The sequence below is a fragment of the Hevea brasiliensis genome, chromosome 14, assembly GCF_030052815.1.
Source record: "Hevea brasiliensis isolate MT/VB/25A 57/8 chromosome 14, ASM3005281v1, whole genome shotgun sequence".
Taxonomy (NCBI): domain Eukaryota; kingdom Viridiplantae; phylum Streptophyta; class Magnoliopsida; order Malpighiales; family Euphorbiaceae; genus Hevea; species Hevea brasiliensis.
Window position 1 is genome coordinate 78,708,024 of NC_079506.1, and position 25,361 is coordinate 78,733,384.

At 31.9% G+C, this 25,361-nt stretch overlaps 1 protein-coding gene across 2 annotated transcripts; it reads left to right on the forward strand.

Annotated features, from left to right (window-relative positions):
• Positions 1 to 997: 997 nt before the first annotated feature.
• Positions 998 to 10,251, forward strand: LOC110662379 (uncharacterized). 2 transcript variants are annotated; one of them, XM_058133370.1, is made up of 8 exons: positions 998 to 1,259; positions 1,922 to 2,119; positions 2,233 to 2,355; positions 2,898 to 2,935; positions 3,021 to 3,183; positions 4,579 to 8,613; positions 8,797 to 8,933; positions 9,889 to 10,251. In XM_058133370.1, exons 1-8 carry the CDS (start codon positions 1,179 to 1,181, stop codon positions 10,109 to 10,111), a joined length of 4,998 nt encoding a protein of 1,665 aa, XP_057989353.1. In that variant the 5' UTR covers positions 998 to 1,178; the 3' UTR covers positions 10,112 to 10,251. The 2 variants fall into 2 exon arrangements, with proteins under 2 accessions (XP_057989353.1, XP_057989354.1); XM_058133371.1 differs by lacking the exons at positions 998 to 1,259; positions 1,922 to 2,119 and having other exon boundaries at positions 2,258 to 2,384.
• Positions 10,252 to 25,361: the final 15,110 nt, after the last annotated feature.

Below are 25,361 nucleotides of genomic sequence, written 5' to 3' on the forward strand. Positions count from 1 at the left end.
AAAATTCAACCAATTTAGTAAATAATGCTTTTCCTAAAAAAAATTAGTGAGTAGAGCCGGTTTAATTAATAAATTTAAAAGCAATTATTGTTTAAAATCATTTAATTTTTGTAGATATATTAAAAATTCAGTTTCAAGTTAATAAATAAATAAATTCTATATGAATCAGGATTAGAATTAACACAACTTGTATTTCCCTTTTTGTTGACATTAAAAGAAAGGCTAATTTGATAAAAAAAAAAATTATGTTTATGGGTAAACTTATCTAAATATTTTAATTTTATAATATGAAATTTCACATCGATTATAAATAGCGTGTCTATAATATAAAATTTAATATATTTTAATAAAAATACCATAATTTTAATCACTAACAATTACAAAAAAAACAAATTTTATCTAATATTCAAAATCAATTTAGGAATAATTCATTATCAGCATTTTTAATAATAACAATGCATCAGTTTTATTCCATAATTATGTGTTTATCTGTTATTGAGTTTAGGAAGTTAAAATTATTTTTCTAATTTTAAATGTTATTAAAAAAATTTATTTTATTATTTCTAGCATTCTTATGACTAAAATTAATTAAATTTAATTTTAAATGATTTTTTATAAAAAATAATTTTTTAAATAACAATTCTAATAGTAATAGTAAACAGTCAACAGTAAATGTTATAAATATTTTTAGATAATTTAGCTAGATAAAAGTGAATAAACCTTAAATTAAATTTGAATTTTGAATAAATTTTTTTAAAAATTTTAAAATTTAGGTTAATTAATTTAAAATTAAAATATTTAAATAAAATCATCGCTAAGCTTAAAAATTTAAAATTTTTAATCCAATTAGTGTCAAAGAAAAATCCATAAAGTGAGGGAGGAAAACATAAATAAAAAAAAAGTAAGGGGTACAAGTGCAATAAAAGGAAACGGGATATTAAATATTTTTTTTTAATAAAAAAGGATATTAAATTCAAGGAGCAACGAATGCGAACGGCTAACTTTCTGCCATTACACCTTCATTCTCTCTCTCTCTCTCTCTCTCTCTCTCTCTCTCTGGGAGTAAAGAAGAAGAGCATGTGATGTGAGATTGTTTTTTTGTGGTAGCGACTAGATTATGGACTTCAATTTGAAAATCTTCTGAAACAGGAAAGTAAAAGAAGGAAAGGAAAGGAAAAATGTTCAGGTTACATAAGCTCAAGTCTAGCAAATCTGGAGAAAGACTTGATTTCAAGTTCTCCAGCTTCCAGGCCCTTCAGGTCTCTCTCTCTCCCTACACAAACACATACTCAGCACCTTTTATTTTAAATCTGCTGTTTCATTGACTTTTTTCTAAGCTTTTTTTAAATTTTTTTTCCAGCAACTTATAGTTACTTTTAGTGCTTTTTTTAAAAAAAAAATTATTTTCATTTGTGTCTTTAATAACAAGGCATTATGGCTTTTGTTTCTTTATTTTCTGTGTATTTTTTAATAATCAAATACTGGGTTTTTTTAAGGGTGGATAATGGATACAATGAAAACAAAAACCAAGTTCATCAAGCTGGTTTGGATTATTAATGGCTCACTTTTCATGTGTATGTGGTGTAAGGATCAGTCAGATTTTATTATTATTATTATTATTATTATTATTATTATTATTATTATTATTTGTTGGATTGGTTTTGGATAGGAGGAATTTGAAGTGATCTACAAAGGTTTGATTTCAGCTATACCCTTTACTATCTAATTGAAAAATAACTTCAAATCCTTGGATTCCGGAGTACCTATATATTAGATTCTTATTCTCTTTCTAGATATTTGCTAAATAACTTCTTGCAAATTCTACTTATTGCATTCTGATGCATTGTTATTTTCAGTTACATGTTTGCAGTGCATTTTGTTTTTTTCATTGTTTTCCTCACTATAATTCTGGCAATTGCAGGTACCAAAAGGATGGGACAAGCTCTATGTATCTATAATTTCAGAAGAAACAGGGAAAACTCTCTCCAAATCAGGGAAAGCATCAGTGAGGAATGGAAGTTGTCAATGGACAGAGACTCTGTCAGAGTCTATTTGGATTTCTCGACGTCATACATCGAAAGAAAAAGGAGAATACCTCTTTAAGCTTGTTGTTTCCATGGTATGATGTGAAATGTTTATCTTAGTTATTTTTGAAGATTAATTTACCATTACCGATTTGATTTTGGATAACATAACTAATTTGATTAGCTTCAAATGAAATGATTGTTGCAGGGTTCATCTAGATCTGGCATCCTTGGAGAGGCCACAGTTAATTTGGCAAGCTACAGGAGTTCAAAAACTGCTATTCCTGTTTCATTACAATTAAAAAAATGCAACCATGGGACCATCTTACAAGTGAGTCACCAATCAAGTTTTTGCAATAGGTAGTCGCATCCATGATGCCAAACTTTAAAAAAATTTTCCATCGTGCAATGCAAATTCTGTGGGTATATATATCCCATGTGGTACCATTTTAGCATACACTCTGTGAAAGTGAAAAAGAATTTTTCTTATTTCATATTGATTTGATACACAAACACATGCGCGCGCACACACACACACACACATATATATATATCCAATTTGCTTTGTATAATTGAGCTATCTAAAAAGGAATATTAGATCTCTAAAATAGGAATACATATATACATAGGTTGACTTCCTCTAACACACTTAAAAAGAAAATCAATAATTATATTTTTACAGAAAAAACTGTTAATGATAAGAATTAAGGCCTCAAATTTGTTGAGAAAAGCTTTGGTTAGATGTGAAGGACAATTAATATATATGAGACATCAGGTTAAGCCTCCACCAGAATACTTATGTATGTGGATATGATGTTCTTACTTTAAGCTAGCTTTAGTGCATAGCATTATGCTTTTCCTTCTCATTTGCAGGTTAAAATCCAGTGCCTAACACCACGAGTGAAACTCAGGTTTGTAGCTCAGTGCAACAATTTTCACTGCTATATAATTAGGTCTTTTATGAATTTTTAAAGAGTTGAGCTCCATTTGTTAAAGGGAGGAGCAGTGGGAAGACACAGTTATGGAAGATGGGAACGTAGACTATGATGATGTGGAAAGCAAATCAGATGTTTCTGATAGTTCATTGAACAAGAGTGTTGGATCCTCCTCCAGCAACCATTTGGATAGTTCGTCTCATGCAGGAGAACTAGTTAGTAGGGTATGCTTGCATTTCTCTCAAGTTGCTGTGCTGTTCTCTTTGCAATTTAGATTACTATGACATGCACTGTAATCCATGTTTTACTCAACTCAACTTAACTCAACTAAGCCTTTATCCCAAAGATTTGGGGTCGGCTATATGGATTCGCTTTCTCCACTCTAAACGATTTTGGGTTTGTAATCCATGTCTTACAATTCCCTAAAATTTCGTGAGTAAACTTATGTTATTGTTCATTTTTAATTTTTTTTGTGATTTTCCTGGATTTCATTTTTAAGTCTTAGAAGTAGAATAATGAATGCCCTAATAAAAGATGGCTGGAATTCTGCATTCAGCCATATGGTGACTGGTGTTTATCTATAAAATCCCAGTCTTTATTACTATCTATACTTAGCCACATAATGGATCAAGAGTTTTCTTTTAAGTGTGTGTTACTTTTTTGCAGAGTCTGTGAGCTTAACTGTGTGACCTCATGGTACTAAGTTATACGGGCAAGTCCTGGGCTATACCTAGGGGTGAGCATTCGGTTTAAACTGAACCGAACCGAACCGAACCGAATCAAATCATGAAAATCAAATTATATATTTTAGAAACCAAACCGAACCAAAATGGATAAAAAACCAATTCAAACCAAACTACTCTAGTTCGATTCAGTTCGGTTCAAACCAATTGGTTTTGATTTTTAATTGATTTTTTAATTTAGACTTGATTTTCAAATTATTTGGCCTGATTTTGACCTTGGTTTGAACCTAATAACTATTAATCAATAAAATTAAACAATTTATATATATATAATTAAATATAATTCATAAATTCTCCATAAAAATAAATCAATTCAAAAATTAATAAAACTCTTCAGTTCGGTTTGGTTTAACCAATTTTTTTTCTCTTCAAAACCGAACCGAATTGAAATAACCAAAATTTTTATAATATAAAACTAAACTGAACCGAATTATCTTAAAAACCAAACTGAATTACTAAATTAAGGCGATTTGATTCGGTTTATTCAGTTTGAATCGAATAATGCTCACCCCTAGCTATACCCAGGCTATAAAAGAAATATTTTGGCTGCTTAGGAATCAAGAAACATATCTTCTTCTTTTGGTTTATTGAATGGATGCGTTTGGTGTTAATTGATTAAAGCTGCATACCTTACTAGCTTTTGATACTCTTGTTTGATGAAATATATATGGATAGTTTCTGACATTTGTCTGCTTGTTCAGAAAAAGATGGTTCACAAATTTTAATCAGTGAAAGTAGCAAGATGTAGCCATGCTTTAATGTTTTTGTTTTTATTTTTCCAATCATGCTAACTAATTTGACAGTTTTCACATGCACTTATTGAATTTTGTGATGAGCATATTCAATGTCATTAACAAAGACTTCTTGTTGCTACAGGATTTCAGTTTCTCAGCATCAGGTTCACGTTATAGCTTCGACTCAATGGAGGGTTCCCTCGGTAGGGAAAGTTATTCCCCACAAAATAACTTAACCAGCTTTGTGAGCAACCAGATTGGACGACATGATTCAACCAGCTCCCAAAGTAGTTATCCTAATGGATCTTATTCTTTTAATGATTCTTCTAGATCAACTCACTCATCCTTTAAATCAAAGGTGTCAACTTCACAAATCAGCCTTCAGAATCAAAGGGGTGACTTAAATCAGGATTCACACTCTGTTGCCTCATCAACTTTGCGGAATGCTGGTTCATCCAAGGACCTTCTGGAAGCTGCAGAAGTTACAATTAATGAACTTCGAGCAGAGGCTAGGATGTGGGAACTAAATGCTCGAAAGTTAATGACTGATCTGGAAAAATTGCAGAATGAATTGTTGGACCAATCAAAGCACCAGGAAAGTCTTGAAACAGAACTTTATGAATCACGCAAAGAATGTGATGGCTTGAAAGAGGAGATCAAACAAGTGAAGATCTTGTTGGAGGAATCAGCGGCAAAGCAAAAATCCACTGAGAATTTGAAGTATCAGGCCAAAGAAGTGAATGATCTTCAGAAAGAATTGGAAGATGAAGTGAAGTATCAGAAAGAGTCAAATGCTAACTTGGCTTTACAGCTAAAGAAAACTCAAGAGTCGAACATTGAGCTTGTTTCCATACTTCAAGAACTAGAAGATACCATAGAAAAACAGAAAATGGAAATTGCTAATCTTACAAAAATGGATTCTAAAAGCATGTGTAGCCATGGACTTGAAGACAATGTGGAGATGAGGCCAAATAAGGATGTTTTTGCAAAGAATATGAGCAAAGTCTCTTGTGATTCAGATCCAGAAGGAAGTACTGTTGAACATGAATTGGGAGATTTACCAGAAGGTTTTGAACCAGAGGACAACAGGAACCCTGAGCTGGAGTTATGGAAGTTGAAAGAATCGCAAAAGAACTTAGAAAGTACTATTCGGTTTCTGGAAAAATCTCTGCAGGAAAAAGTTCAGGAGATAGAGGCTGAAAAGAGTTTGAAGACCCAAACTCTAGCGGACAGTGAAGCACAATGGAGAAATAAGTTAGCTGTAAAAGAGGAAGAAATCGTCAACTTGGAGGCTAAGTTATCTGAAGCAGCATCCAAGGCTGATGATTTTGAAAATGGGGGAAATATCAATCTCACTAATGAAGTCAAAGTTCTGAAACAGAAGATAGAGGAGCTTGAGAAAGATTGCAATGAGCTTACAGATGAAAATCTAGAACTTCTACTTAAGCTCAAAGAATCGAAAGGGGATCTTCCAAGATGTGGTGCCTCTTACAATTCTCTAACAAAAGAATTTCTGGAGAATGATTCTATTTTTACCTCTGAATCTGAAGTAAGCAAAATGAAATCTCAAATATGCAAGCTTGAAGAGGAGCTGAGCAAGAAAGAAATGCTTATTGAAGGACTGTCCACTGATCACCTGCAGACCCAGTGTACAAATCTTGAAAAGAAGTGTTCTGACCTGAAGCTTCAGTTAGAAGCTTTCAAGGACAAAACATGTTACCTTGAAGGTGAACTCTGTAAATATCGTGCCAAAGCAGAAGAGCAGGAAATTGAGATTTCTACACTACGACAATTAGAACACCATGTTGCAGAAATCAGTACAGACTTCAAGATTTCTCAGTCAGATGCTGCTGTGGAAATATCCAAAACACTATCTCAGTTGCATGAAGAGATTCAATTGTGTTTAGCCAGAGTAAAGAGGCAACAGTGTAATTCTTATTTGCCTGTAACCACTGAATGTTACAATGATGACACAGAGATTTCAAATGCTGCAGGTTTATGTACTCAAAAAGAACAAGCTGTTTCTGTTTTGAACAGTTTTGTCCAGCTAAAAGATTTTTTTGAAGCAAAAGTCCTATGTGATGATGAAATGAAGCAAAATGGAGAAGTCAGAACAAGAACAGCAAATGCTGAGGAGGTCCAGAATGACGTAGAGACTTGCAATGCAAAGAAGAATACTTCGAGCACATTTAATCTGGAACAGGAGAGTCTGCAAATGAAATGTAAACCTGAAATTACAGATTCGGGTAATGAGATATTGGAAAAGACATTTGAGATAGACAAGCTTAAGTCTGATAATTTCTTGAAGGAACTAGAGGTGGAAGCTCTGAGGAATTGCCAAAGAGAGTTGGAAACTCAGATTTCTAATCTTCAGAATGAGAAAAGGCAGTTGGAAGAAAGCATAGAAGTTATGCTAAAAGAAAGTAAGATGGCATCAACATGCATGGATGATTCACAAAAGGAAATGATGGTGTTTAATAATAATATGATGACGACTACATTCATGGATGATTCAAGAAATGATATAATGGTGTGTAATAGTAGCATGGATTCCCATGTTTCAACTGACAATATTCTTGCATTGAAATCACCAGAGCTTGACAGCATCAAAAATGAAGTAGAAGTTCACTTGTCCGAACTAGAAAAAGAAAATGTACAGTTATCAGAACGAATATGTGGCTTGGAAGCTCAACTAAGATACTTGACTGACGAGAGGGAATCAAGTCGCATGGAATTGCAGAATTCAGAATCATGTGCTGTAAATCTTCAGGAAGAGGTGAGAATACTGAAAAGGGAATTGGAAGCACAGAAGTGTGATAAAAAGCAAAAGTTGCAGGACATGCAAAAGAAGTGGTTAGAAGCTCAAGAGGAGTGTGAATATCTGAAAATAGCAAATCTAAAATTACAAACTACAGCTGAAAGTCTTATTGATGAGTGCAGTTCGCTTCAGCAATCAATTGTAGAATTAAGGAAGCAGAAAATGGAGTTACATGAGCATTGTACATTCTTGGAAGCTGAACTGAGTGAATTGCAAAAAAGCTTTTCTGATATGTTCAAGGAAGTTGAAGCTCTTGAAGGAAAATATACTTTCATGCTGGAAGAAATTGCGTCTAAAGAGAAAGCCCTTAGTTTAGAACTAGATGCACTTCTTCAAGAAAATAAAAAATATAAAGAAAACCTTGATTTGGAAGAGAGCCAGTTGAACCAGATGTACTTGGAGAAGTCAGTTGAAGCTAAGAATCTTCATAGAGAGGTTGAACGCCTGACTGAACATTTGTCTGCAACGCATGATGAAAAGGAAAGAGCAGCTTCAGCAGCTGTACTTGAAGTATCTCAACTTCGTGCCCACAGAGCTTTGCATGAAGCTTCATTACAAGAAGTCCAAAAAAAACTTAAAGTATCTGAAAGTAACCTCAGTACCCTTCGGATGGAATCAGAAACAAAGCTGTTAGGACTAATGGATGAGCTTGCAGCTTCCAAACAAAACCAGGAAGTTCTGTTGGCTGACCGTGAAAAGCTATTGGAATTGTTGGAAGATGTGAAATCCAATGAAGACAAACATAAAAACATTGTTAGGGGGCAAGAGTTAAAACTTAAGGTTTCTGCATATGAGAGGCTACAACTAGAAGAAGAAATTTCCAGCCTTAGGGTTCAATTGCAGAAAACACCAGTGCTTCAAAATGAGATTTTGAATCTTAAGAAATTCCTTAATGGGGTCCAATTTGAAAAACAAAGACTTGAAGTTTCACTACAGGTGCTGTCCAGTGATTGTGAAGAGTTAAAGGCTGAGAAAATGCTATTTTCACAGATGATTTCTGACATGCAGAGAGCTGTGGCTGAGTTAGAGGACTGCAAACGCTGTAAAGTTTCCCTTGAGGAAAAGGTTTTGCGGCTGGAAGGGGATTTAACTGCAAGAGAGGCACTTGGTGCACAGGATGCAGAGTTCAAAAATGAGCTTTCCCGGGTTAAGAGATTAAATAGCGAATTACGGAGGAAGATAAGACTTCTTCAGGTAGAGAAGCAAGAATGTCTTAATAGAGCTCAAGCTTTTGAACTGGAGCTAAAGAAGATGAAAGAAGAAAAACTAGATCGACAAAATTCTGACAATAGTCTTCACCTTTCTCCTCATTATAATACCATTACTAGTTCCACTTCTGATGAATTGAAGCTTTCACAGGTCTGTAAGAACTATATTTCCATCTCATGTTCAATTTAAGATTGTTATCATTTTGCTATTATTGCTAATTATTTTTCACCAAAGATGGAATATAATTTTTGGAAATGTTTTTCCTGTAACATGGAAATTATGGCATCATGTTTGACCAAACTTGTATATAAATTTGCTGCTTCTCTGTTTCAGGTTGATAACAAACAAAATTGTGCTCCAGGAGACTCTACAGTTATGGGAATTGACTCGTTATCAAAAATCCAGCTACTTGAAAGTGAACTAGCTGAGGCTTTGGAGGCAAATGACATGTATAAAACACAACTTAAGAGGTGGGTACAAGTGGTTTTTTTTTTCTCAATATTTGTGCACAAAACTAATATTCGTGTATTACATAATCATGCACCCTTGTTTGTTACTTTATGATCACTTCACTCAATGAGAAATTTACCTATCTAATAATATTAGTTTTAACATTTATTAAAAGGACAGTAGATCAAAAGGAAATATCGCAACAGTAATGGCTTTTGTTAGTTGAGTTCCATTTAACGTTGATGATTGGTCAAGGTATTACTAGCCACATTGGCTTAGCATAGGGGTAATGTGGCCCTTATAAGGCCTAAAGCACTCCTCTCCCCTTGAGTGAGCTTTTAGGGTGAGTTAAGCCTAGTCCATTTTTTTAAGATGACATTAGAGTCTCTCCAATCAATATTTGGGTCTCCCATAAATATTTCATAATATTTTGGACGTGAGAGAAGTATGTTATATCTCACTTTGATTTGGATAAGGGTAATATGCCCTTATATAGCCTAGGACACTCTTCCCTCTTGAGTTGGCTTTTGGGAATGAGTTAGACCCGACCCATTTTTTTAAGATAATATCAAAGCCTCTCAACCAATGTTTGAGTCTCCCACGAGTGTTTCACGCTCAGTGTTTGATTTGGGTATTAGGAAGGTGTATTAATATCTCACGTTGGCTTGAGAAAGGGGATAATGTGCCCCTTATAAGGTTTTAAGCACTCCTCCCCCTTATCCAACTTTTGGGGGTGCGTTAAGCTATGTGATGCTTATATTGTCTTCTTGTAGCTGCAATTTAAATGAACTCTCAAAATCAATTTTAACATCAGGGCACTGGCTGAGCAAATGGTTTCTTGTTTAGTTGAGATTTAAATTGGGCAACTTATTGTGCCTTGGATATAGAATTCCAAAAATACTCTCAATGCACTATGTTAAATCCATTCTTGATCTGTTTGTAGCAGCACTAACGACAACTGTTGCTTATGTTCAGTTTTTTGTCCGAGGTATGTAAAGATCATTCAAATGCTCACAAGAACTTGGCAGATGATAATGAAGCAATAAAAGAACATGCGGGTAGGGCACAATCACTTGAGATAGAGTTGAGAGCTTTGCAGGAACGCTACTTCCAGATGAGCCTTAAATGTGCAGAGGTCGAGGCTGAACGCGGGCAACTAGTGCTGAAACTCAGGGCTGTGAGTAATGGAAAAAGTTGATTTTCTCTACTACAGTAGGACTTTTCTGTAGTCTTCAATTCCTCTTGCCCTCCCAATTAACATTTTTTCAACCATTTCTAATTTTTTGGTAGATCTTGTAACACGAAGTCCTATTCAATTGAACAGAAGTTCAAAGCAAAGCACGAGATAGCACATTGTTGCCCCGTAGTAGTAATAAAACCTGTTTCCAAAAATAAAAAATAATAAAGGGCACTTGAGATATTACTATTTTTTATTATTATTATTATTATTAGAAAATTTATTATACTAATTTATTAAGATTTTTATTGATTGATAATAAAATTGTTATTCAATTAGAGTAAGCCCTACAAGATATTGTTTTACGATTGAAATGTCATCTGATAAATTCTAATTTTGTTTTTAATAAATTTTTTTATATAAACTCTTATTAGGTAAACAAATCTCATAATATTTACATTTATTACTACGTAAATCATTTCATTCTGACCTTGTCATTTGAGAGCTTGCATTCATTCCAATCATGCCTTGTAATAATTTCATTAATTGTAATTTGATAGCTTGCATTAAAAATAAAATTTTTAATAGAATAAATTTTCATGTTAACTACACTCAACTCAACTAAACCTTTATCCTAAGAATTTTTATCCTAAGAATTTGGGATCGGATATATGGATTCTCTTTCTCCATTTTAAACGATTTTAGGTTAAATCCTCATAAATGTGTAATGCTTCTAGGTTATGTTGTACTACTCACCTCTAAGTCAGTTTAGGTCCATTCTTACTTTTCTTTCTATCCTTTAACCTAATGTGCTCTACTTGTCTAACTGGAGCCTCCGTACGTCTATGCTTCACATGACCAAACTACCTCAATCTCCATTCTTTCAACTTATCCTCAATTGGCACCACTCCTACCTTTTCTCTAATACTTTCATTACGGATTTTATCTAATCTAGTATGACCACTCATCCATTTTAATATTCTCATCTCCACAACTCTTATCTTAGACACATACGACTCCTTCAGTGCCCAACACTCACTACCATATAACATGACCGGTCGTATGGCTGTATGGTAAAATTTTCCTTTCAACTTATTGGGAATCTTGCGATTACATAAAGCTCCTGTGACACTTATCCACTTCAACCATGCAGTTTTAATCCTATGACTAATATCCTCCTCACATCCCACATCTACTTAAAGGATTGAGTCGAGATATTTAAAGTGATTACTTTAGGGCAGTACCACTCCATCCAAACTAACTCCTCCCCTATCACCAGTTCAGCCTTCACTAAACTTGCAATGCATGTATTTTGTCTTCGTTCTACTTAATTTAAAACCCTTTGACTCTAGAATACTTCTCCAAAGCTCTAACTTTCTATTGACTCATTCTCGCGTCTCATCTATTAGAACTATATCATCTGCAAACATCATGGACTAAGAGATACTCTCTTGTATATGTTTCGTCAATTCATCTAAAACTAATGTAAAAAGGTAAGAGCTTATAGCTGAACCTTGGTGTAATCTAATTGAGATAAGAAAATCTCTTGTGTCCCCTCCCACTGTGAACACAATAGTAGTTGCTCCTTCATACATATCTTTTAACACTTTTATGTACCTAATAGATACCCTCTTTTATTCTAACACTCTCCATAAAATATCTGTTAGAACACTATCATAAGTTTTCTCCAAATCAATAAAAACTATGTGTAGATCTTTTTTCACATATCTATATTTCTCCATCAAGCTTCTAATGAGAAAGATCGCTTCCATAGTTGAACGATCGAGCATGAAGTCAAATTGATTGGGAGAGATAAAAGTATCACGACGTAGTCAATGTTCCACAACTCTCTCCCACAATTTCATAGTATGGCTTATAAGTTTAATTCCTCTATAGTTTGAGTAACTCTGTATGTCTCCCTTATTTTTAAAAATAGGTACTAAAATACTCCTCTATTTATCAGGCATTTTCTTTGAGTTTAGAATCTTGTTAAACAATTTAGTTAACCATGTCACTCTCATATCTCTCAAACACTTCTACACTTTGATTGGTATTCCATTGGGTCCACAGACTTTACCCACTTTCATTCTCTTAAGTGCTTCCTTTACTTCTAAAGATCTAATCCTTCTAGTATAATTCACATTCTTTTCTATTGTTCTGTATTCTATATTCACGCTATTACCACTTTGACTATTATTAAAGAGATCATCAAAATAATTTCTCCATCTTTCTTTAATGTCCTCATCTTTTACCAATACTTTTCCTTCTTTATCCTTAATGCACCTAACGTGATTGAGATGTTGACATTTCTTTTCTCTCCTCCTTGCTAATCTATAAAAATCTTTATCCCCTTCTTTAGTTCCAAGTTTCTCATATAACTTTTTAAAGGCCTGCGTTCTTGCTTGACTAACTGCCTTTTTTGCCTCTTTCTTTGCTATCTTGTACTGTTCATATGCCTCATTATTATCACACTTAGGTAATTTCTTATACCATTCCCTCTTTCTCTTCACTTCCTTTTGTACTTCCTCATTCCACCACCATCTCTCTTTTGAGGGTGGTCCTCGTCCTCTAGACTCTTCAAGTACATTTCTTGCTAATTCTTTAATCTTTAATGCCATTTATATCCACATATCATTGGCCTCCACATCTAGCTTCCATGCTTCGGACTCAAGAAGCTCATTTTTGAACTTTACTTGCTTTACTCCTTTGAACTCCCACCATTTTGTTCGAACTACACTATTTCTTCTAACCTTACTTGAATTGTTCCTAAACTTGACATCAAAAACCACTAACCGATGTTGACTTATTAAAGCCTCCTGGAATGACCTTGCAATCCTTGCATAGAGCTCTATTTGTCTTCCTGCTAGTATTAGGTCGTATGCCATAGCAAAATTCAGGATACTTTTTGCCTCTTCATTTTGGCCGCAAAAACTTAAACCTCCATGAACATTCTCATAACTTTGCCTATCACTTCTTACATGTCCATTCAAATCTCCACCAATGAAAACATTATCTTCATTCGGTATGTTTTACATTAGATCATCTATATCTTCCAAAACATTTGTTTACTCTCACTATTTAGTCCTATTTGTGGGGCATAAGCACTAACTATATTTATTGTTTCTCCTTCTAGTACTAGCTTTACTAGTATAATTCTATCTCCTACTCTTTTCACAGCTATTACAGTATCTTTCAATGTCCTGTCTATGATTATGCCCACTCCTTTCTTGTTACTCTCCTTTCCAGTAAATCACAGTTTGTACCCTGAATTACCCACTTCCTTCTACTATCCATTTAGTCTCATGAATACAGGCAATATTCACCCTTCTCCTTTCCAAGGTATCCACAAGCTCCATTAATTTCCCTGTAAGTGATCCAACATTCCAAGTACCAACTCTGATTCTCCTCTTATCTTATTCCTTCTTAATTGATCTCCTTCTATGATATCTTCTATTGTTCTCTATGCCTATCTTGTGTTCTGTTCTACTATCTGTCCTATGGACTAACTTCTTTACCCACACCCATCCATGATGTGGGAACCCTTGCTCATTTAACACCACACTCAAGCGTTGGCATGACGTGTCGCTTTCGGTGAATGCCCTACACCCTTGTATATTTCTCACTACACTCGGGCTCCGATGTAGCGCGTCGTAAGTAGAGGACGCCACAATATTTATATCATTTGAATCCATATCATGAGGTGTGACAAAATTTTTACACTGGTTGTCACCTACCGCAACCCTCCTTCTTTATTCGGGCTTAGGACTGGCTAAGCACAAACTACTTAGGCGGAGTTTTATGTTAACTGTATTAAAAGATTTTTTTTTTATGTAAATAAAATTACTATGATGGAAATTATAAACATCATGTACTATCTAATTACTTTTAATATATACCACCCGGTATTCGAAATTTACTGGCTAGACTCATTTGAATTCACATCGAACAAGCCCACAAAGAGGGGCAAAGTGTTTCCTCCCAAGTTTTAAATGTGTTTCATACTTAGGGCTCGAACCCGAGACTACTGGTTAAGGGAGAAGAAACATCTGCCATCACATCTTATCTTTAGGATAATAAGTGCATATTTACTTTTGATCATATAAAAAAGTTAAAAAAAAAAAAGAACAACTAATTTAATATTATTGCTAGGAGTGTGCATTAGTTGGTTTGGTTTAGGGTCTTCAACACAGTCTTTCAATTCATCTAGGGGTCTTTAGTAGGGACAAAGTATCTCTCCACCTTATCCTATTTATTTCACAGGCTTTATGTCTCATTATGCAAGCAAAGGAGAATGGAGGAATTCAAGGGCTTTGATTACCTAGAAATACTCTAATCATAAATATGATACACTAATATTTGGCAGAGCATCTCCGTCAGAGGCCATTAAGGACATGTTTTTCAATTATACTACTGCGATGGGGCAACTGGTGCACTTTCACAAATTAAGCATCTTTTTTGGCAAAGGAACTCCAATCATATTATAATAGGAAATTTTATCTCTCTTAAATGTGAAAGAAATTAATATATATTTTAAATTAATTGTAATTATATTTTTATTACTTAAATTAATTTTAATATTTATATAAATTTAAAATTCTTAATTTTACTTATATTTTATTTCAAATAAATATAAAATTTTATAAAAAGTAATTAACCAAAATAAGAAAATTAATCAGTGAAAAATAAAAAAACACAATTAATTTATAATATATCTATATTTATATTCTATATAATATATAAATATATGAGTGGGGAACATTGAGATTGTCTAAAATACCCTTCATTATTTTTATTATATATAATTATATTAAATTTTATTTTTTAAATTAATTTTAAAATTTTTATAAATTTAAAATTTTTAGTATTATTTATATTTAAATTTTACTTAATTAAGTTACTTTTATGATTCAAAACATTAATTTATTTAGATCATAATATAGGATTTCGTTAGGGTAGAATTATATTAATAAAAAAAAAAACTAAAATTACGGTTTTTTTTTTCTAAACACTTTAGAAATGCTTAAAATTGAAATATATATATATATATATATATATATATATTAATTATTCAAATAATTAGGTATTTAAATGTATTTAGATATAGATAAAAAAAATTGAAATGATTTAATAACTTTGACGTTCTATTGACGGTTTATAATTTTTCTTAAAATATAAATTTAAATTTATAATTATTTTAAGAGAACCTCTATACAAATTAACCTAAATGATTTTTATAATTTACCTATAATATATAAAAAAAACATGAAAAGAGAAATAATGAGATTGTCAAAAATATTATTTATAATTATATTATTATTTATTGTTCATGTTAATTTTAAAATTCATATAAACTTAAAATTTTTAATCATATTTATACTTAATTTCTGCTTAATTAAAATCCTATTTATATTATAAAATGCTAACGACAAAAATAAAGTTGCAAGCTTACTATGAATTAATTTGCTCCTAACTTTTCATATGATAAGATTTGTGGCTATTGTTATTTTCCTATGGCTAAAAAGAAATCATTTTAATTTTATTGTTGTTATTGTTGATGTTGTTGTATAATGATCCCTTGAATCATGAGATTTAGGGGATGTTGATACATATATTAGCATGGATTTTTTTTTTTTATATAAAAAGAAAATTTTAGTTATTAATTTATTATTTATAAATCATTTATTAGTATTATTAATATATTTATCAAACTTATTTTTAAAATTTGTCTCTATGTCATATAAGAAAATATAAAATATAAAATTATATAAAATATTATATATCAAATAAAATTTAATAATATTGTGTTTATTGATAAGGTGTACACGGTTAATTTTGTCAAACAAAACGCTAATTATATATGTTTTATAGCGATTATAAAATGCTAAAAGCTAAGAGATGTTTGGTATGAGGTTAACAATAGATAATTATTATTTGAATACTTAAAAGAGAATAATAAATTAATTTTTCACCTCATTAATATTTATGTTTTCTTGATGGGCTTACATTAATAATTATCCTCTTAAAAAGTTAAAAATTTACGAGGGTAACATTTAATCCTTGATTTTTTAAATCTTCTACCAAACACATCCTAAGTGTCAATAAACTCAACATTTCATTATTGAAGAAATTTAACATAAAAAATATATCAACCAATAAAATAATAAATAATTAAACTTATATATTTATAAATTAAACACTTACAATTACAAAATTATATTATAATTATATATTTTTCATTATAAATTTCACCTCTCATCATATTCACTCATAAATTTACAATTTTTTTTCTATAAATATATTTTCATTTTCATAACATGTAATATCCCGTTTTATATATATATATATATATATATATGTGTGTGTGTGTGTGTGTGTGTGTGTGTGTGTGTGTGTGAATTTTATAAATTTTAATATTATTTTACTAGTTTATAATTTGATGACATCTATTTTTTTTAGTTATATTAGATATTATTTAAGTATGGCTTTATTTATTAAAGTATAATTATATTTTAATATATTTTTTGTTAGAAGTTTTGGTGGAAATATTGTAACGCCTCCATTTTAGGTAGTTTCATACTCTACTCTTCCGGCGACTAACATCTGTCTGGACTACTAGGATGTCTAGAACTATCCTTAAATTTTAGTAAGGAGTCATAATTTAAATTAATAAAGATCAAGTAAGGTTGAAGAAAAAAAAAAGAAGTGGAGTACAAATCAGTTAAAATGTGTACAAGTCCCGATGATGGGTAACACCACTGAGAAGTAACTATGGGTCTGGTTGCTACCCCAATTCATGTAGGACCTTGTAATATTCTTAATTAAGGCTTAATTGAAGTATTATTGTGAATTAATAAGTCAAAGAAATGAAAAGGAATATGTTCAAATAAGCAGATTAAAAACCAAAGTGAAAAACAGAGTTAAGGACTTATCGAGCATTATGGAAAAGATGAACAAAAACCCGATAAGAGCAAGATTAGTCAATTAGATTTAAAAGTCAAATATTTACCAAAAATGAAATTAATTAAGTTAATGAAGTTGGATTAGCTTAATTAATTATGATTAGGATAATTAAGCATAATTAAATTAAAAGTCAAAACCTAATGATTAGGAATTTCACAATATTTAAAAGTTTGTCATTCCCAATATTTACAAGTTTGCCATTAGGAAATTAAAATAATTTAAATATCTATTAGTAAGAGACAAACATCATCGTCTTCATCTTCTTCTTTAAGTGGCCGAACCATCCCCTTCTCCCTTTTTCACCATTTTTCTTTTTTCCAAGTCTTAATCCACATCAAATTCTTAGCCTTCATCACTCCAAATAGCAAAATTAAGCTTCAATTTGGTAAGAGCACATCATTTAAGTAAGAAATTTCAAGGATTTAGGAGGGATTACCAAGAAATCAAATTGGAGAAAAACTCAAGGTAAGGGAGAATTGACCTTAGCATGCATAAATTCATGTTATCATGTTATAATCATGGCATAAGTGTGGTTTATGGTGAGATTGTGATGAGAACTTTTGAAATTCGTAAAGAAGGAAATCCGGTCCAAGCTCAAAAGGAACCAAGGAAGGACCATAAGGTTGATTAGAAGTGATATTGAAGAGCCAAGTAAGGATTAGAAGCTTAATTTGTGGCATGTGTACTCTTAATACCTTAATCTTCTCCTTAAGTTGTTACTTAGGGTTTCATGCCACTTAGGGGTTTTGGTTAAATTGAATGTAAATGTCTAATTTACAGATAGAAAAATGATGTTTAGTGAGCGTAAATGATGTAGTGCCTATTTGGAATCATGTTGCTTGGGTTGTGTTGAAGTATGTATTGTGAATGGGCATGTTAAGCAATTTGGCCTAATTGACCAGATTGGACTTTTAAGTCCATATCTTGAGTTCTATATTTCCAAATGACCTAAAACTTATGAAAAATAAAGTTAAGATATAATGTTAAAATTTTCATGAAGACAAGTTGCTCTAATTATGTGTGTAAATACCTTGAATAATTGTTAGAAATTGAGTCACAAAACCTAGAACCTAAGAGTAGTGCACCCGGAACAGTCTGGAGTAAATTGAGTTTAACTTACCCTAAGAAACTCCAAATGCGGTGATTCTTGATTTGTTGAAAAGCTAAGACGTAAAGGAACAACTTTCCTGAAGAACAAAATGACAAATTTTGATTGCAACTAGTTTAAATATGAACTCCAAAAATTGTCCAAAACCTGTCCTGCGATCAGTAAAGTAGTACATCTGAACATATCCTATTTGTTTAGACATAACTCATTGTATAAAATTCCAAATGAGGTGAATCTTACCTTTTTTGAAAAGTTAAGACATAGAGGAATAACTTTCATGAAGACCAATTTGACAAATTATGACTGAAACCTGACTGAAATTGAGTTCTAAAACCTGTCTAGAAGCTGCCCTATATTCTGGAAGGAAAAAGCAGATATGACCAGATCCTATTTATTTGGTCTTCACTTGCGAACTATAAATCAGAATCAAGTGATTAAAAAACCAAATGAAAGTTAAGACATAAATCTAAAATCTTATAAAGAAAGCATAAGTTAATTCTTGCATTTACTTGATCCAATTTTTTAAGGAAAACTGTATATACTGTAACACCCCTATATGCATAGTCCTGTGCAAATCACTATTTCGGTGATCGGTGTCGATCCGGACAATTAAGAGGATTAGGATCATATTTAAGTCACCTAGAAAAATCATGAATAAAAATTAATAGTGATTACCAGAAGATTAAATACAGATAAGAAAAATAGAACATAAAAGATTAAATGAGTCGGGGGTCATAGCGATGGGTGACCATACCGAAAAGTGACTGCGAGGTCAACTGTAACCCTAAATTCGTATGGGACATTATGACATCACAGTCCTAGGAAAAATTGTAAAGCTTGGGGAAATGTGAAAATCACAGGAAAAGGTAGAGAACCAGATCAAATAATTAGATCAGGATTCCGGAAGAAATACAGAATTATTGATAAATCGGATTAGACCGGCGATGGGCAAATTGGTCAATTCACCCCTAGAGGTGACTCATGACCTAACTGTCCAATAAAAAGTGAGAAATTAAAATTGTGAAATATATAATTAAATTGAAGAAGTGAGGAAAAAAGAAATGAAAAGAAAAGAAAAGAAAATAAGGATTATTACATCATCATGGTGACATCATGCATGACTTCATAATTAATTTTAATTTAATTACTTAATTTGACTATGTCAAATTTTGGATAAATATGCATAAAATGAAAATAAAAACAAAAAAAAATAATTTTGGTCTTCTTCCTTAGAAGTGTGCTGCCCCCTCTCTCTCTTGTTCCTCTCTCATCTTTTCCATTTCCACTATGAAAGCTTATTTTCAAGCTTTCTAAACCCTAATTTTAAGCATAAACCCCCCTAAATCCCTTAGTTAAAAATTGTTATTAAGCCTTGAGAAGAAGATTGAGAGAAAGAAAGCGGAGAATTTATAGGAGAATTGGAAGATTTGAAAAGCTCAAGTGAGGTAAGTAATTTAATCATCTTCTTTAGTAAAAATTGATTGAATTTAAGTTAGTTTTGATGAAATTACATGAAGAATTTTGAAAAAAATTCTATGAATTGGAACCATGGGAAATTTTGGCCACCATTAGATCAACTAGGGTTTGATTGATTTTGATGAAGTTAAAAGTATATTTAAGCTTAGATTAGTGTATAGATGTATAATATATACTTTGATTTCATGAGATGTAACAATTAGTGAATTAGGGTTCTTGACCCTTAGGGTTTTGGGAGGAAAATTTGAGAATTTGGTAAATTGATGTACTTTGACCTAAGTGAATGGTTAATTGGTGTAATTTAGAATGTGTTTAAATAGTTAAAATTCAAATGGGATTGTGAATGTGTGATGTTCAATTCTGGACAGCTTGAACCTTACTCATTCAAATAGGTATAACTGGAAATTGGTTGCTCCAATTAGTGTGAGGCCAATTAGAGATAAAAATTAAGTCATAATGCAATAATTTTGGTGAAGACACCCTACCCTAAAACTGAACACAGAGTGGTGAAAAATCAGGTCAAATCCGGGTAAGGCACACTGCCACTGTATAGAAATGACCAAACAAACAGTGTTTGTTCAATTGGCCATAACTTGGTCTAGGTAGGTCCAAATGACCTGATTTTTGAACCATTAGAAAGCTATGATATAGTACTACAACTTTCATGAAAAATAAAAACCCAAATTCTATCTATAACCAAGTCAAATTGTCAACCAAAATTGGTTGCTCAAAACTGCCAGAACCAAATTTGGTACCTAGAATCTGAGTTTGGACCAATCCAGCCAACCTTAGAAAAATAGGCATAACTTGGGCTACAAAACTCCAAATGGAGTGATTCAAAAAGGGAATTAAAGCTAAGACATTAAGGAACAACTTTGATGAAGGACACTTAGCCAAATTCTCATAGTAACCAGACCAATGGAACAGTAGAAAATAGTAACCCAAAATTGACTTTTTGGATTTGCACCTAGGGAAATTAGAAATTGAATTGGCAATCAATGCCAACAAAATTGACACCCAAAATGTGATATATGGGTGCAATTAGAATTAATAAACCTATTAAGTATGGAAAAGTTAACATTTTGACTTGAATAGTATCATGAATAGTGCCACTATACACAAAAATGCAAAAGACTCGAATTTATAAACCGTAATGAGTAGGACAAGTCTGCAAAGAAATTGTTGGAATTTAATTATTAGAAATGGATGATGAAGCACTTTAAATTTATGTGTTTCAGTTGGAAAGGGATCTTCGAAGTAGAAACGAAAATTTGAGTAAATTGAGTTAACAAAAGAGGTTTGTGCACAACTAGTTTTAAATTGTTCATGTTCTGCATATTTTATTTGATTAAATGATTTTAGTTTCTTTATGTATTATGTTTATCAATTATTGAATTTATTTAAATGATTATTGAAATGTTTTATGGTATGAATAAGTTTAGTTTTGAAAAATGAAATTAATTATGGTTTTATTTTGTTATGAATTGAATGAAACTGGCTTCGAAAAAATTTTGATTGAAATACGTTTACATGGAAAATTTGATTTGAAAAATGGTTTATACTTAACATGGGAAATGGATTAAATATGTTTTGAATTGTTATGGGCATAAAAAAATTATTGGATATTGGAATTGACTTTGAATTGAATTGTATTGTGATTTATACTCACAAAAAGGACAAAGAGATTCATGATGTCTTTTATATCTCACTATAGATGCTTAACTAGGTTATTACCCATCCCTCATTTGTTGAGGAGACACTGGAGTTAGCTTTATTTTGATTACCATGGTACGTGCACATACTTAGATTCTCTTCTTATTAGATGTTAGATCTAAGTTTCTCATGGCTCTTTCGGAAGTTACATTGTTGTAGTGTTGTAATGTGCACAATGATTCGATCTCCTCGACCACAGGGAGTTAGAATCGCTTTGAAGATGGCCCTTACGGATTAGTCCGACATAGTTAGTGAGATAAAGAATGATTTTGGAAAGTGAAAAATGGTGAATTTAAACTGTTATTTGAGTAAAATTGATTTGAAAGAGACTATTTGTTTTGTAATAACTATTTTCATAGTTGATGGAATTGTTTCAAATGACCAATTATGATTGGAAAATTTTAATTATTAACTAAGGTCGCTTAATTATTTGATTTGTACCTTTGAAAATATTGACTTGATTTTATGATTTTTGAAGAAATCAACATTTCTAATTTTTGTTCTGAATTGTCACCGTATATATATATTTTTTACATTAACTTTAAATTATAGTTGTGTACCACTGAGTTCACCACTCAGCGATAGCCTTGTATGCTATCGTAGGTGAAAGGACTATAGAGTAGCTGAGTAAGATTCCTTGAAGACTCGTTGGGATTAGGTCTGGGTATATCATAGGTATACCCTTGTATGTTAGATTTTGATGTATGCATGTAATTATATGTATATAATTTATTTGAGCAGTTATACAAGAACTCTTGTAATATTATTTTCGGTATATAAATAAATGTAAATTATTGTAATATAAATTTGAGAATTTATTTACCTGTATATTTTTGTAATATTGATTTTGTTACCCTAATGAGTATGATATTCAAATTTCTTCATGAGTTTTGAAATCCATGTATGGTTTTCCTTATGAAAAGTATGGCTTGAACATTGAACTGAGTTGATTGTGTTGAATTGGGAGATGAAAATGATTTGTATTGGAGTTGTGGTTGAGTAAAAGTATTGGGAGTGTTTTTCTTTTCAGGTTTTGAAGAACTGTTTTTTCAGAATACAGCCGACACTCTACCGAAATTTTGAAAAAAAATTCGTAATACCAGATTTTAATCAAGGATTTGATCCATGACCAAAATTTCAAATAAAGGCTTTTTAATAAATATTTAACGTTCCACCACTATAAAAATGATCGAAAAATATTTTAAAATCCCTTATAGTATATTTAATAGGTTACCGGTAGGCGAAGTACGATAATTTATTAGGTGTACTATGGGAGCATGTTATGCCTTACGCAGGGGTAAGGTGTGACATATACATTCAGGAAGTTACAAGATTATGCCATGTTATTCATAAATGCAAATTGCATGTGTATTTAGTATGCTTGAATGCAAAGATTATACAAATATGAAAATGGCATTTGAATGCTGGCACACATATCTTAACAATTATGAGAACAAAAAAATGTTGAATTAATGTTAATGATGAAAGTTGAGCCAAGTAAGCCTAGACAATGAGTATAAGCTTGAATAGGTGGGCATGCTATCGGTCAGAGCCACCAAGTGGTTAGTACCGAGAATGAAAGCCAGTGTTATACCAATCAAAGTCACCAAGTGGTCAATACCGAGAATGAAAGCCTGTGTGAAACCGACCAGAACCGCCAAGTGCTCAGTGTTATGAGTCCCACTATTCAGTCTATATACCGACTGTCATAGGTTATTATGGGTACGGAAATAAAGCTTTCATTTGTGATCATAAAGGATTGTTGAGTTAAATAAGTGCATTTAACTTTATAAAATGGTAGGATTAACAAGTATGGATTTATCGGCCTATATTTATGTCACAATGTTATATGCTTACTTTTAAATTTTTAAATGCCCTTGTATGAATAATATGAGCATATTATGTGTAAATGTGTATTAGGAAATTATTTTGTTTTAATTTAAAAGTGCACCACTAAGCTATTTAGCTTAGCACAAATATTTGTTTCCTCGCGCAGGTAGAGTAGATAAAGAGTAGATTTTGGCTAACATGAGGTAGATTGGATTTGCAGAAAAGTCCGGAGTCATCTTGCCTGGGACTTTTGGGTAGATGTATCATCAGCATTCTAGTTGTATATTTTACTCATATGCATGTGAATAGTTATATTGTTAACAATATGATGTAAACTTCATTTTTAAAAATTGTAATTATAAGTTTGTAAGCTTAATTTGTCCACATTAGTGGGTTAATAATTGTCACACCTTACCCCTCCGTAAGACATAACATGATCCCGTAGTATACCTAATGGATTACCGAACTTCACCTACCAATAACCTATTAAATACACTACAAGGGATTTTAAAACAATTTTCGTTCCTTTTAATTTCTAAAGTAATGTTAAAACATTATCAAAAAGCCTTTAATTGGAATTTATGTCATAATGAAACTGTAACACCCCCGTTTGCATAGCCTGGTAGATTTCACTGTTCCGGTGACCAGTGTCGGTCCGGACAATTAAGGAGATTAGAGCTGAAGGAACGGAAGCGTGAAAAACACAAGTTTATACCATTGAATTCAAAAGTTTTCACCTAGGGTCACATGCATCATGCAAGATTTATTTTTATCTATTTGATTTCAATGATAAACAACATATTAAAACTCTTTTAATATGTTTTTGGATCTGTATTTGCCATTTAAGATTTTAAAATTAATCAGATTAATTTTAGAACCCTAGATTAAATCAAGAACGATTACACTAACCTCTTGATGCAACTGCGTGTCTGCGCCTTTGAGATTCGTCTTCAGGACACCAGATGTTGTCCCTCTAGCTTGTCCACACCAAGAACACCTATGGCAGCCCTTGAACAGCTTCTAAAGCCTTTTCTATTAATTAGAAATTCAAGTTCTGCCTTTTAGGAGATTAGAGATGTAAACAGGACACTAGAAACAATTCCTAGTGTTCTTAATTCAAGAGATTGATGGCTAATCTCTTTGAATTGATAAGAGATGAAGAAGAAGAGATAAAAACCCTCAAAGTGGCATGAAAAAGGAGTGTGGCTGCTGGTTGTGTTTTATTTTTCTCATAACAACACTTAAATAGCTAGGTTAACACATTAAACCCTTGCCACATGTCACCCTTTGATTAGCTCTAGGTTTAAGTGACCCAATCACATTGTGCCAAGTGTCAAACCTATATTTAATCTTGATTTTAATCATCTTACATGATTAAAAAAACATTTGGCAAGCTTATGTGTTATGCCATGTGTCACCATCTCATGGTGCCACGTGTCACACTGCGAAATGACCAAAATGCCCCTGTGTCTTAATTTTGAGTTCTTAACCCAAAATTATTATTTTCTTCTTCTAATTAATTTATATCAAATATAAATTAATTAATTAATCTCTATTAATTAATTTCTCATTAATTAAATTCATATTTAAACACTTTAAATATAAATTTAACTTATATTATACATCCAATAATCTAGATTTGGTTTCAAGTCATGCTAGGGACTTTGCAATCTAATTGCAAACCAAACCTATTTAATTAATCAATTAAACTCTTTAATTAATTAATTAAATCATATTTAAATAGGTGATAACTTGTGTATGTGTGTGACTTACTAGGCTCATCACTAATTGGCAATGAGACATGATATCAACTCTTAATATCATCAGAACTCTTTCTTACTATAAATGATTTCTCTAAATCATTTTATGAACCTCATAGACCATGGTTAACACCTAGCATAGCATGCCATGGCCACCCAATTAGTAATAAGGTTTACCTTAAATGAACCTATAATCATATGTTACCATGCACTAGAATCTCTCACATTACAAAATCCCAACTCAAGCCGGAGTCATGGTTTATGTCAAACTCCATTTGCTATGAATATTATGTTCTCTTTTAATTCCAGTTCTTGATTAAAAGATTTTCTCATCGAGACTCTTTTCTCAATAAATCTATCTGTCTGGCCAGAACTTGAAACATCAAGAACAATTAAATGAACATAGGATTTTATCTCTATTTAC